The 14,581-nt window shown below is 35.8% G+C and overlaps 1 protein-coding gene across 2 annotated transcripts; it reads left to right on the forward strand.

Annotated features, from left to right (window-relative positions):
* The first annotated feature begins 6,152 nt into the window (after positions 1-6,152).
* LOC126835272 (uncharacterized) lies at positions 6,153-14,162 on the forward strand. 2 transcript variants are annotated; one of them, XM_050567747.1, is made up of 3 exons: positions 6,153-6,943; positions 8,612-8,767; positions 9,615-14,162. In XM_050567747.1, exons 1-3 carry the CDS (start codon positions 6,490-6,492, stop codon positions 11,570-11,572), a joined length of 2,568 nt encoding a protein of 855 aa, XP_050423704.1. In that variant the 5' UTR covers positions 6,153-6,489; the 3' UTR covers positions 11,573-14,162. The 2 variants fall into 2 exon arrangements, with proteins under 2 accessions (XP_050423704.1, XP_050423705.1); XM_050567748.1 differs by having other exon boundaries at positions 9,618-14,162.
* The last annotated feature ends 419 nt before the right edge of the window (positions 14,163-14,581 follow it).

Here is a 14,581-nt window from a genome sequence, read left to right on the forward strand (position 1 = left end):
TTATTTATATTTGAGTAGTTTATTTCCTGGTACATTTTATGTACGCGAAGAAATATTTTACTAGTAGGTTTTTTCGGCGGTTCAGTTCGATTGTCAGTTGTATAAATTATATTATACATTTGAAAATTTAACATGAAATGTTTCATATTAAAATCATTGCGGATGCGCCTTTTTGCCCGATGCCTAGTAATAGTGAACTAGTAATAAATACTATTGATTTCTAGTGAACTCTGTGTCCGTCTGGCAAAGTACAATTATTTTCCTGTAATGTTCAATCTACTGCGAACAAAACCGAATAAGAGCTAAGAGTCGTCGTTTAATTGAGGGTTGATCATTTTGTAATACTTAGCTGTTGTTCAGCAAGTTTTTAGTAGTATTGTTATGTGTATGAACGTTTGGTCGTGTGCTTCCGCATAATTACACATTTGTACACAGGCGTTCCTACGATACCGGATATTTAAGACCTAGTTGGAGAGCAGCAAAAGTGAAAATAATCGAAAACCAAATCCTTAGCCAACTCTAACCTCGATCGTAACACAATGTGTAACAGTATTTTTTTCGTTTTTTTTTTCGTCACTCTGTAGTGAATACTCAATGTCCAATAGTACCTATGTTATTTCGTATACCATGCGGTTTTGTATGTTGGGGATTTGGAGATTGCGGCTCTGGGAATTTATCGACCGGGACTGGACAAAAGTAGTCTAATCCAAAATCTTAAATCCGGCCGTTAAGTCCGAGTAGTCGAGCGTGTGTCGACCATGGCACATTAATTAGTGACGACTGGCTGCAGCTGTTAATGCGGTGGATACGTGCAGCGCAGCAGCTATATAGATAAGATAAATGCGAGATCGTCGGTTAGAGAGAGAATAAACCCTCGGAAACACTGGAACAGTTCAAGGCGAATGAGATTAAAGTATAACAACATTCAAGATTCGTTAATAGGTATTTGGACAAAATATATGTATTAACATTTCGTGTTCGGTTAACTTGTTAATAATTGTTATTTAAATAAACAACATATGATGCTATCACAATATTCGACCTTTGTTCGCCACGTGCGTGCGATGGAGAGATATTTTTTTTTAAAATGAGCTAACCTCCCGATTTAAGTATACTACACGTGTTTGGGACCTAATTTAGAAAACCATTAAAAAAAAAAAAATACCGAATTCTTAATTTAATCTTCACTAAGTTGTTACTCGCGTTTAACGTGTGTTTTTACTTACCGGACGGCCGATTTTATTCAGGTTAGCACCACTAGCCGGTATCTATCTTAAGTGGTCAAGTTAAACATCTCTACGTACTTTCGATATTGTATTTAGAGCGAGTATTTATTTTGATGGAGACAAAACCTAAAGAAAGTCCAAGAAAGGTAAATATATCCACCATAGACTGTCAAAACTGTATACATTTGAGACATCCTCTTAATCCAAATGTAAGACAGTCGAGAACTCATTTTTTTTGTGAAGAAACAAAAAGTGTTGCCCGCTATTAAAAATTAAGTAGGTGAAGTTAATTATCTTTCTACTTAGAGCTGTTTTTTTTAATATGTTAGACATGCGCATGATGGTCGTAAAATTACTCACAGCTGTACAATTCACATTAAAATTTGACATACTTCAAGTATTTCGGTAATTTCACTGAACCCAAAGCTTAAGAACCGACGAACTAGATCATTTATAATAACTACATGAACGAACCAAGACCACCTCTGAAGATGGACCATATAAACCTAACTAGTCTGAATCGACGGAAAAAAACCAAACTGATTTATATCTGTAAATGAATAACATACTATTATTATTAACATAGTTCACTCTTGTTGATAAATTTAATTAATTATTAATTATAGATGAACAAATCAATCTTTCATAATTTTCTTCTCCTTGGCTGTCATATTGGCCTACTATAAGTAATAATGTCTTCCATCAACATTCTGCTGCTATTTAGTTACTAGGTACCTGAGGAACCCAAAAGGAGGTACCGTACCTCCTACTGGGTTGGGATTTTCAGCCCAGTACAGAGAGTCTTCCACATCTTCGGGGGTGGGTTTTCCCTTGTTCTTCAGTTAACAGATGTGCTGGCGGCATGCCAGTCTTCGTCGTCGGACACAAGAGCACATTTTTTAGAACTTTTATAAAAAAAAAAATGCATTCAATTTCCAACCTATTGGTATGAAAAAGTGTGTTTTGGAAAAAGTGGACCTATAGAAAGTGTGCTCGAAGCCATCGTTTTAATGTAATGTATAGCTATAACGGCCAGGCGAGACTAACGGTTATACACAAAATGCACATGACTGTATTTTTTTCCCCTGTTGTGAATAATATATTACACGATTTTCCATTACCGGCCATATCATGTGGAATAGCACTACCGTGTTCCTTGAAAATGGCAACAGCTTCTGCCGGAAAAAGGGGAAAAGTTTTTACGGTCGACGCCGGTCCATAATAGATGATAACGTGGTTTAGTAATTATTTACCGTTTTCACACCTCGGTTGGTTGTGCCTTAAAGTTTTTATTATCCACTCAAAGCTCTGTGTTAATTTCGTTTACAAATTTTTGTCATAACTCGCAGGGTTTCCCGGAAAAGCCATTTTTTTTTGTACAATGTGAAGGGTGGTATTATAATGATGTACAACGTAGGTATTATCATAATGTACTTGGTGTAAACTTAATTTTTGTGTGAAACCGACAATGGCTCTTTATGACCCAAGACATTTTGTATCCCACACAGCGAACAAATATTTATATTTTCAAAATTTTGTAACAAGTTTTAAAAATGTTATGAAATCATGTGTTGGATATAGGCAAATGTTTCAAAAATATAATCGAACAACATGTTGTTTGAATATTGGAAAATATGATCATATTAAATATAAGTAAGACTGGAAATATTTTTATGATATTGAAACAACATGTTGTAAATAATATTTTTGAAAAATGTATTCTCCATAACATGATATTTTTAAAAATCACCAAACTGAAAATATGAATATTTTTTATGTCTGAATTATTATTAGGTTTTCATTGGGACATTATTAGTCATTACTAAATTATTTTGTAAAAACAAAAACATATTTTGTATGTATTATAGTAAGCCAGTTTAAATGTTACTACAATAATTTATAACTATTTAGGTCATAAATACTATTGCTGCCTTTCGCACGGCTAGTTAATATTCTCCGGCCTAACTCTCTTCTAACAATATCCGCCTGTATAAGTAGGCACAGACAATTCTTGACAACAATGACAACCGATAATTCTATACTGCTGAGTACGAAAAATATATCAGATTAACCGAATTAACTCTAGTTTATGAGATAAAGAGCACCAATAATAATAGACTGCATAAGGGCTAAACAAAATACAAATTATTATTGTTTAATATACCTAATCGGTTCCTGAGACAAAATCGATAAGATTTTATTAACTATTCGTTCATTATACACTGGATCACTGGACAAGATCACTTGACATGAAGTTTATCTCGAAAACCAGAGTCAATCTAAACAAAGTAACTGTTTTTTGTGTATGTGTAATTTAGGTGTATACTAAAATCGTAGATAACTTTTATGTCGCAGAAAAAATGTATTTTTTCGCTCAATGTAATCATTTTGTATTTGTGACAACAAGACGTGAGGGATATCTTACGTTTCGTGTGATCTAATCAGCCATTTGACATTTGAAAACAATATGTTTTTTTTAAAAAAAATAATCGTTGTTTGCACTTTGTATAGGTAAGTTTGTATAACGTTTGCCATTGGCTGGCAGACGTCGAATTATCGCCATAAACAGCCAATAACACAGAAGTTTTGGTGTAGAGTTGAATTATTGAAGATTAATAACCAATCATTGGACCATACTGCAGTACTAATATAATATATTGAATAAGTTAATATTTGTGTTAATGAACAGAATGCATGACATCATTTAAATAAATATTTAATAAGTGGCATGTGCTTTGTAAATAAAGTCGACAAAATTAGAATACCGCGGTTGTTATTGTCCGGATTAAAATCTAATTTTTAACCTCTTCGTCACCTAACTGATTGATTAGTATATAGTTGTGTCAATTGTTTAAAAATAACACTAATAGAGGAACATAACAATAGTATAAAATATTTGTACACAGGTATGTTGATCGTTTGAGGTACATGTTATTGTGTGCATTATATTCATTTAATGTCAGAATGTATTGATAAAATAATTAAACGGCGAGGTGCATTTGTTTATAGCTTACATCAATTATTACGCAATTACCTATTTAGATAAATTTTGATTTAATATAGAAAGGATCAGTTTTATTTTAACACTCTACAAAGAGTCGTCATAAGAATTCTTATCTAATCTTATAAAAACAAAAACCCTGTACTCAATAAAATCACTGGCTCGAGCTATTGTTTTGTGCGATTTATTTATTTGGGCATAATTTTGAAAGTAAACATACGAGAAATAAAAAATAAATATATTAAATTAAAAAAAAAAAAATAATAGTTCAAAATTATTTTTAAAAAAATGTTTATTTTTTCAATTCAATTATGCAAGTGTTACTTAGCTTAAAATATTTATTGTGTTGTAAACAGAAACATAATACAAGCAATAAAATACATTGGTTATCATAAATGATATCATTTTCATATACGCACCTATCGTGTAAAAACTATACTTAATTAATAAATGTACTGTTCCTGTACTTTGCGCATTGTGTTATTCACTCTGCAGTACTCTACACTTTTTCTATTGTTTTTTTTATGCACTCATATTCTATGTCACTTGTAATAGGTACAAATTAATAGTTATTCCTATTTATAGATTAACTAACATGTAAGGAATAACATTCATAAAATAATACTGAGCAAACAGTTAACTTTGTATTTTATTTCACGCCTAATCGCGATTATACATTTTAATATAATAATTATAAACTGTTATCAAACTGATATTGCCATATTAACAGTACTATGGTAAAACTTGCAGTTAAAGGTTGGCCATAGTGAGGACTACCTTAAATAATTCATACTAATTCGGGTATATTTCAAAATGTTGAACTTTGAAGAGAATGCCATACTCTAATTTATTAAGGGGTTAGATATAGGCAATTTTTTGCAGTTTCTTATTTAAATGTTAAGCTGTGATGTGTCATTATAAGTTCAGTAATAAGGACCTTTTTTTTCTCCATCTAAACATAGCTACGCATATTCTCTATTATTGGCTAAACATTAATCGTAGACAATTTTTTTTTTACATATTTAAACCAATGAGAACTTTATCTAGGTTCTCTCACCGGCTTGTTTTTTTATTATTAACCAACAAATTATATTTTAAGTTTAACCTTTTTTAAAAATAGTTTTTTAACACTTGTATTTAAATGTGATGTCATCATTTTTATTTTTTTTACTCATAAGTAATAATAACACAGAAAAATAAATAATGGTTGTAGAACTTATGAACGTTTTCAAATCATTAGGAAGAATTAATGCCGTTTTCTCAATGGGAAACGACCGCATCGCAATATCCTTTTCCAATAATTCAGTCGTTAATGCTAAACGTTGTAAAAAAAAAAAAGTTTAGACTTTTCATTGCTAGATTCAACAAGAAGACATTCGTTTTGTTGAAACTATATAAAACGTTATTATTGTTAATTTATAAACGTTTTTTTGCAAATTCGCCGCATTGCGGCTTCTGCCCTACATAATGTGAATATAAATATAAAGCAACTGTTGATCGCAGTGCCATAATTCCGTTTCGTTGGCAAAAAAAAAAAAAGTCTCGTTTCCGCGGCACGAAGCTCCGCCATCGAATACGAGTTTTAGTGCGCCAACCAGTAGCTCAAAAGTCGCGTGTTCGCGTGAATAGCTACACCAGTCGCGGGGGTTACTTGTATACGTGTAAGGAAGGCACGTTCTCCTATTTTCTCCACACTGTACGTGTACTCGTCGGTGCTTTCGGGGTCGCGGCGCGAGTACAATTTTTTTTTGTAGTATGCCTACCGCCGTTAGTTATGTTTGTGGGTGGCGATCGGCCGCGGGGGCGGCGGCGCGTGGAAGGGTGCGGCTTCCACGAGCGACCAGAGGGTTGGTGCGGCGGCGGCGGTGGCGTCGCGGCGTCCCTAACGAGAGTGCTCGGCATTATCGACCTGTTTGCCATATGATTCACTCCCGTCGAAAACGTTTGCACATTCACGTTCGCGTAAAGCTGCACAGTAAACGAACGCGCGCGTTACGTACGTTTTTTTTTGTAATAATTCGATTTCGCATAGTGCATATTGCGATTCCGCATCGTTATTGTCAGAATCGACCGTCCGTTAATATTATGACCGTTTGCGGCGGTCCGATTGGTGTCCGGAACGTGTACGGATGAACGAGTTCGGGTATAGCTAGCTGGTGATCGTCAAGACCGCGAGGATGTGTTGGCGAAAAAGGTGTGCGCGCCGGTAGCTGTTAACATCGTGCCGCCAAAAACGCGGATCGCGACGACGCGGCCTCGACGATGAAACAGAAAAAGAAGAAAGACGCCGCCGAACAGGCACAGAGCGGCGCGGACGACGGACACCAATGTAACGGCGGCGGCGGCGGCGGTGGCAGTGGGCCCAGGCCGATAAAGTCGGCGCTAAAACGGACCGGTACGGGCCGCAAGTCGTCCGGCTCGAAGAGCAAGCGGCACGTGCAGTTCAACGAGAACATGAACACGTTTTTCGAATCGGACTACGTGATCGTCATTAGGGACGACGACTGCGACTTCGACGAGGAGGACTTCGACTTCTGGTCGCAGCACCCGTGCAGTTGTGGCGACGATGCTTGCTTTCAACCGTGGCTGGACGACGAAGAGGCCCGCGGGCGGCCACGGTTCGACCCGTACGAGGAACAGCCCGCCACGCTCAGCCCGCCGGACGGCTACAAAGACGGTTGTCCCAGGCACATGCCCTCGTCGTACGACCGCCACGGTAAGTGTCGAGTATTTACATTTGCCGTGTATTCCTATTGCGCGGTAAGCGTGACCGCAGAACACAAAATTGATTTTCCTTCTTGGCGCGCACAGCAAAAAAAAAAACACACACACAAACCGTTTAGATTTGGATTCCACGCGTTTCCCATAGTGGAAGTGTGTAGTGAACATGATTTGGATTCGGTCGTCGACAATGGACGCCGTAAAGATTTGCTGGCACAAAATCAAATTAAAAAAATCCACCGACGACCAAAAACAACGTAGCGGTTCCGTTTTGTTCTACACAAATGACGACATCTCGTCTTGTAATTGATTTTCCATTCTCATTACATTGTTCTACTTGATCGTCCACTCATTTATGTCACACTGACTTCCTTTTTAACCTGTTACAAAAAAAAAACACCAGCCCATATTTCGATTGCAATAGGAACAACGGAAAAAAAAATCGAAACAAAGCTAAAATCGACTTAGATGTTGTGTTTTTTTTTTGCAACCGTAATGCGTATGGAAAATTATTATAAAACCGCATAAACCTTATAGGTAGTGATCGTGCAACAGTTTGGCCACAATAAGTTTGAACGTGCCTTTAAAAAAAAGTACAACGTTCCAAATGTATTATTGTATTATATATGTTAGGAGGGCAGATTAATGGTAAATGAATAAAGAAATAATATCGATCAATGCATCTACATTTTTGTATAATAGTACCCAGTAAAAGTACATTACCTTGAATAAAATTACAAACTAAAATCTTGATCCATCCAAATAATAGAAATTTCGCAGGGCTATAAAAATGTTGATAACATTCAATTGAAAATACTAATTATCAAGCGAATGATATTAAATGGAATTCATATTTAGGCGGGTGGTTATATTATAACAACAATTATTTATTAGTACAAAATATTACTAGTATCTACTATCTTAGAAGGTAATATATTTGAAAAAAAATGGCTTGAAACGACAATATTTAACTACAACATAAACATTTATAATTAAATACACAAAAATTCAAAATCAATATGCTCAACTTTTTTATGCACTTTTAAATGTTCGTTAGGTTCATATGATTTAAACCAAAATTTAATAAAGTTCTATATTTTACTTATTCCATGCTACTATCCAAATACTATATTATATTTTTAAAAAATAGTATACACTGCGTTGTAATAGTGAAACGTCCATAGGGAATATTAAGCTCAAGATATTTAGGCTTTTGAACGTACACCAGATTATCATTTCAATGAACAGGAATGAGTGAAGAAGAGTAGAGTGGGGGTGGGGGAAGGGAAGAGAGGCGATTCATTTTAAAAGAATCAGCTGATAAGAGATTATTGATCAAAAATCTACAGATTAAAGATTATTGATATGAGAATTGACTGATAGGCGAAGGGAGAGAATAGCGAGGACATAATATTCACGATTAAATGTGAAATTAACTAAAACAATACTTGCTATAAGACATAGAACCAATTCAACACTAATGTATGTTCAGTCCGTATTGTAGTTGGTACTTATTATTTGATTGTGGTAAAGGGTGGTTTTTAATATTTTATTACTCAACCAAAACCACAAGTTGTGCTCATTTGTTTTCCACGTGTTCAATTATTATTATATTTTTTTTTTATGTTCAACGCTAATCACAAATAAAATTGCTGTATTACAGATGATGAGTTGACCGCGGCGTACAATTCAGACGTGACAGACCGTTGCTGCGACGAGCATCCCGACATGTCGCCCTACTATTCAGTCGGCTGTCCCGCGTCTTACATGGGCGAGACCAACAAACCTCATACAGAAAGCACACCGCCACCTCGGCCTAGTACGTATACAACAAAACTTGGGACTAGGATACTTAAGAAAAACGGTAGACACAGTTCTTTCACACCATACACAACACGCATAATATAATAATAATATACATATTACACATTATAATGTGGATATGAGGGTGTGTGTTTGTGTGCGTACGTTATCCTCTTGCGAAGGTTTCTTTTTTTTTGGCTTATCCGTCCCTAAGGTACTAACAGTATCGGAACGCTTTGAGTAGAAAGTTCACCCGGCCCGTGACCTATTTTCGGGGAAAATCCGTTACAAAAGCCTTGTATTACGCTTTTCGATTTCAGTCGACAGCTTATTATTCAAACGGCGAACCCACAAGTTACAGCGGAAACCGTACAATGGTTACACGGTGAAACGTTTCATTGAAAACCCGGAAATTTACACGCAAATTCGTTTATTTTTTTTTTCAATAAAAAACGGTTAATCGTGTATTTGTTATTGGCACAATTCACTATTCAATTGGGTGCTCAGTCAAAATAATAACTAAATGTCCATGTTTATTACAAATCCATGTTTTTTCGAGTAATGTTAAATTATTATCGTTTTTGTGGTCGGAATATTTTGAGGAAAAAATGGTTAACAACCAAAATGACTTAACTCTTTTGGATTTTGAGTCACTTGTATGTTAGACTTTACCGTCCGGATGAGTTAAGCCCTCATTTTCGACAAAAATCTGACTCATTTTGACCGAACACCAATAATTATTTATACTATACAATACTTGTCAGTCGTGTTAGTAAGACGGTAGATTATTTAAGTTTTGAGTCTTAACTTAAAATATTATGTACTCCAAATTACAATAAGTTATGTGTATTTTATTTTTCCAGAAGATGAACAACCGCAGCTCAAGGCGACGTCTTCAGCGTCAGGTGCTGTTCAACCGAAACCAAACACAGTCTGTGATACAAACACGAGTACGGCTCAACCCAGATGTATAGTAGAAACGATTACCATGACCACGGTAACGGAAAGACAAATCGTGCAGGCGACCAAAAGGCCTGGGCAAGACGGTGCTTCGGAAGACGCTACGGCGGCTAAGCCAACGACGGCGGCGGCAACGGTTGTGGAGGACGCGTCAAAAACCGCAGGACCGGGTGCGTCGTCGGTACCGGCGGACGAAGGGTACGTGATAATTAGGCTAGGCAATAACACGATGGTGTACAATAACCGGAATCCTAATTCGGCTGTTCGTCAACTATTCCCGAGCACAAAGTTCGTCTGTCCGCCGACGCGCATCAAAGAGACCGACGACGCCCGACTGTTGAACAAGTACCTGATTACGGAGGATTCGTTGCGGGCTTTCGACAGCCGTACGTTGAACGGGTACAAAGAGCCTCAAAGCGACGACGACGACGACACCGGCACTTCCAGCAATCTGATCCGCCGAACCATTGAGCGGAGCACGTTGCGCCGGAACACGTCGGTCAAGAAAAATAATTTCGGCGACGCCAAGGAGATATCGCTGATCGAGAAGATCCGGAGACTGACGTGTGACAGCGACGAGGATCAGGAAGACCCCGCGAAGAAGGCGGACAAACGGCCAGACCCGCCGTATGCCGTATTGCTGCATTGTGAATCTTCGGCAACGGCGACGTCTGGCCCGGCGTATAAAAAACCACCCGACTCGGTTGGCAATAGCGGCGGTAATCGGTACGACCATGGTACGCCGGATCAACAGCAACCTTCGAACAAGCCGAATTTGTTGGACCTATGCGACGGACACTCGACTGTGACCTCTACCGGCAAAAAGCCACCGCCACCTCCGGTTCGGTCCAACTCGTCCGGTAAACCTTTTTTGACCACGCTGGCCACGGCGTGCGTGTCCGGCAACGTACATCCCTCCCCGCCGATCATGCAAGAGTCGCCGCCGCCGCAACAGCCACAGCAGTGTCCCCCGCAACCGGATGTGGTGGCCGGTACTCAACAACAGCCGTCGGCTTCTGGCCAGAGACAAGAAGAACTCGCCGCTTTTGTTCAACAAGACAGCGGCCGACTAGACAAAATCCGTAAGAGATACTTGCCGACTGGTGGGTCGAACGCCTCCAACGCCGCCGAAGACGAAGACGACGAGAACGACGATTACGGGTTCAACAGGAGACCAGAAGTGCACGGCATCCGGTCGGGATTTTCAGCTCAGATATTGATAAAAAATCAACCGCCACAACAGCGACCGGCCAACAGGCCTTACTACCCGACTGTTGACGGCCAACCCGATTTCGTACCTCAAAGATATCCGCCACCGCAGCCGACGGCCGTGGTGAAGGCGCGTATCCAGAGTGAGCGTCCGCCGCCACCGTCGTATCCTGCTGCGACGGCCGCCGCTCAGCGGTCCATCATCAGAGTGACTCATGGCCAACAACAGACCATCAGAGTGCCGTACCAAGCCGTCGGTCCCGTACAAGTCCATCTGTTGACTACGGCTGCCGCGGCGGCAGCGGCCGCTGGCCATCCCGTGGTCCGGCACCCAAACGAGTACATCGTCCACCAGCACGGCCATGCACGCATCCACCACGGTCAACAGTTTGTCATAGCTCGCGGCACCCAGACAGCGGCCATATCCACTACACGGTTCTACCAATTGCCTCCGCCGCCGCCGTCGACCATGCAACCAACATCTGCCATCGAAAGCCAACATCAACAACAGTTGTTTAAACAGACGTCGCCCACGCGGAGTAGGCAAGTACCACAAGAATTTAGCGACCACGACAATATATCTTCTGTCGCCCAAACGCCACCACCACCTCCACCAAAGAACCCAGTCATGTTTTACGGTATGAATGTTTAAGCTGCCGTTTAAGTGATGTTGTCCAAGACAAATAGTAAGATGTGTTAATTAACAAACCAGTAATTTTGATAAGCGTATCAACGAGAATGGGCAATTATAGTACAGTTTTCTTTTAACCAAATACAAAATACTTTTAATTCTAATGATAAATAAAGCTATAATTTATACTTATTAATAATAATCGTCTCTACAAATATCAGTTGTATAAAGTAAATAATACTTTGTAGTTGAATTAAATTAGGCGTAACAAATCGAAAGCTTCGGATTACGCTAAACATATAGATTTTTCTAAAATAATTTTGAATGTATGTATTAATCCGGTAAAAACGTACATGCTGCTTTAAAAGGATCTTTTTTTAAGTAATATAATTTTGATATTTTAAGACTTTAATACTAAAAAATATGATAGTTAAGTTTTCGGGTTACCAAATAATAATTTGACGATAAAAAAAAATAAGTTCTAGATAGCGATAAGAAAAAATTTGATTTTATGTCCAACAGTTCTGAAGTATTGTATTAGGAATACATTTTGTGTAAACAAATCGTGAAAAATGTTACTAATTACTTATAAATATATTGTAAAAAAAAAATTTGTTTTGCTAATATTACAAAAAATACTAATTATTAATATTTTTTTTATTTTAAAAATGTCGTAAAAAATATAAGCCAAAAAACATGTTTTTTTTAAAAAAAAAAAACGTTAAATCCTTGTATTGCAAGCATTCAAAAATCAATTGCGCGCAAGGGTTTAGGAAAATTAATTAAGTTATACGTAATCCGAAGCATGAACCTTATTTGAATCCATTAATGTAACAGTATATTATTAAACATGGATAGTATCCAAATAAATATAATTTCAGTTATAATATAACACCGTAAAACTTAATACATTATAAATAGGTAATAACAAATTGATGAAAAAGTATTTTGTATCCTAAAATATAAAGTATTGACACACAAAATACAAATTACTGAAAAGTATTTAAACTACTATGTCCATTTCTGATTTCGCTAAGCCGAGAAAATTTTTTTTTTTTTACTATTTTACTATTATTATTATTACTATTAATAAGAATTGGTGCATTCAGACAATTTAATCGCATATGTCTCTTTCACTAGAATGACTATGATAATCCATTTTTTTCTTCTATTTATTGACGATATCAGACACCCAAAGTACAACCGACACTACAATATTAATTCATAATTGATTTATGGATAACAATATGTGGCTGTTTTTTTTTCACCCCATCGCTCTTCCTTTATAGTTGTGTTAAGCTTTCGTCTCTATTTTTGCTTGTTATTCTATACGCAGAAAATTTAAAAACTTTTATTTTATCATTTTTTTGGTTGTATTCAATCGTTTATAGGAAATTATTAAATTCCTATGTCGTCACGTCTCTAAGAAAAACAATGTTTAGCTTAGGTTTCAACCTAGTATTTTTTTTTTTAATTGAGATATTTTAATCGAAAAATTAGTTATGACCATAAATGGTTCCAAATCTAAGAACTTTTGATTAAATATATTTTGTCTTCAATACCAGTAATGATCTCCTTTTTTGTCAGATAAACAAGAATTATTTCAAAATTGAGATTTTCGACGTCTGAAAGACAAGCCAAATAATATTGTTCATTTTCGTTTATACTTCTTAAAGAAAAAACAAATTATATTTTATAAACTTAAATACTTACAGACTGTGAAGAAAATTAAGGGTTGTGAAAATGTATTTATTATACGCCTGTAGATCCTTATAACTTACTTGTAATCATATCGAATATACGATTAATGGTTTACCAAATTTAAAACAAGTTCAACGTCTAGATAGCTAAAAAGGCACTTATTTTTATTTTATTAGAGTTGTTGTTATATTATTATTGTACATACCTACGGTTAAACGTTTATGTGAAACGGCCAGTTTTTGTAGTTTTCCGTTTTAAATTATAATGTTTAAAATTTAAGATTATATAATTATAAAATGGTTATGATGTATGTAGATTCACGAAGATAAAATTTTATTTAAAAACATGTAGTCCTCTTCTGACGAGTGTCATCTGTACCAGTGATAGTTTAGGGTCAAACTCGTTAGAAGGAATACTATTGTTTTTTTCTAATAATTATTTTCTTTTTTTGCTTATAATATAAAATAAAGGGTTGACTTTATCGGATCATCCAAATTTTTACTGTTTTGTCGGACGTATGGTTGTTATTAAACATATATACTAAAGACATAAATACATAAACACAAAACTAACACACATGTATATAGATCAAAAGATACGTAGATAAGAAAGTTAAATTATTTAGTAGAAATTATTTTTACCGTGATTTTGTAGATAAAATTATTCATTAACTGTTTAGAATTTATGAAAATATTGTTATTATTGCACCTCACAAAGAGGGCTACTGTTATAAAAAAAATGGGTTTTGAATAAAAATTGATTTGGTTACTCCATCCCAAATTCCAGAATCAATTAAGATACCATAGAATAATCATTTTAATTATTAAGATATTAAGTAATAGAAATCAAATTATATTTATTATAATTTATGGTTTTAAAATGATTTGGTTTTATCAAATATAAATTCCTGTGTATAGTAAATAATATATATATATATATATATATATATATATGTATACCTATATCTACACCAACGACGACAAGTTTGAATACGCTATTGAAATATTAATTATTATAAAAACCATTTTTTTATTACAATTTTTTTAAAAATAAATTATTCAAATACAGAAAAATTGTGTAAAATGAAAGCTTTATTTGTAGAAATAGGCGTGTTCAAACTTTTGGTGGGTTGTGTATAATATGCAAATATATTTATTTTTGTTTTAAACTTTTAAATTATGTATAATGATTGGTGCCAAATCTATTTTTGTTTGTAGAAAAAAAATGACATTATATAAATTATAAATATATTGTTAACCGAAATCTCAATAAAAGATTTTAATAAAATGTTTTAGATTATCTATAGTATAAATTTACATTATTTACCAT

Source organism: Adelges cooleyi, unplaced genomic scaffold, assembly GCF_023614345.1.
Source record: "Adelges cooleyi isolate 19-005CV unplaced genomic scaffold, UGA_ACOO_1.1 ACOO_flye_CR_arks_rails_tigmint_CR_PRNA_23, whole genome shotgun sequence".
Classification (NCBI taxonomy): domain Eukaryota; kingdom Metazoa; phylum Arthropoda; class Insecta; order Hemiptera; family Adelgidae; genus Adelges; species Adelges cooleyi.

What these genes read in the sequence shown, in the direction of transcription:
- LOC126835272 (XM_050567747.1), top strand. Translation starts at nt 6,490, where the DNA reads ATGAAACAGAAAAAGAAGAAAGACGCCGCCGAACAGGCACAGAGCGGC. An exon ending in CTCGTCGTACGACCGCCACG is followed by an intron (nt 6,944 to 8,611) that starts GTAAGTGTCGAG and finishes GCTGTATTACAG; the next exon opens with ATGATGAGTTGACCGCGGCG. An exon ending in CACACCGCCACCTCGGCCTA is followed by an intron (nt 8,768 to 9,614) that starts GTACGTATACAA and finishes TTATTTTTCCAG; the next exon opens with AAGATGAACAACCGCAGCTC.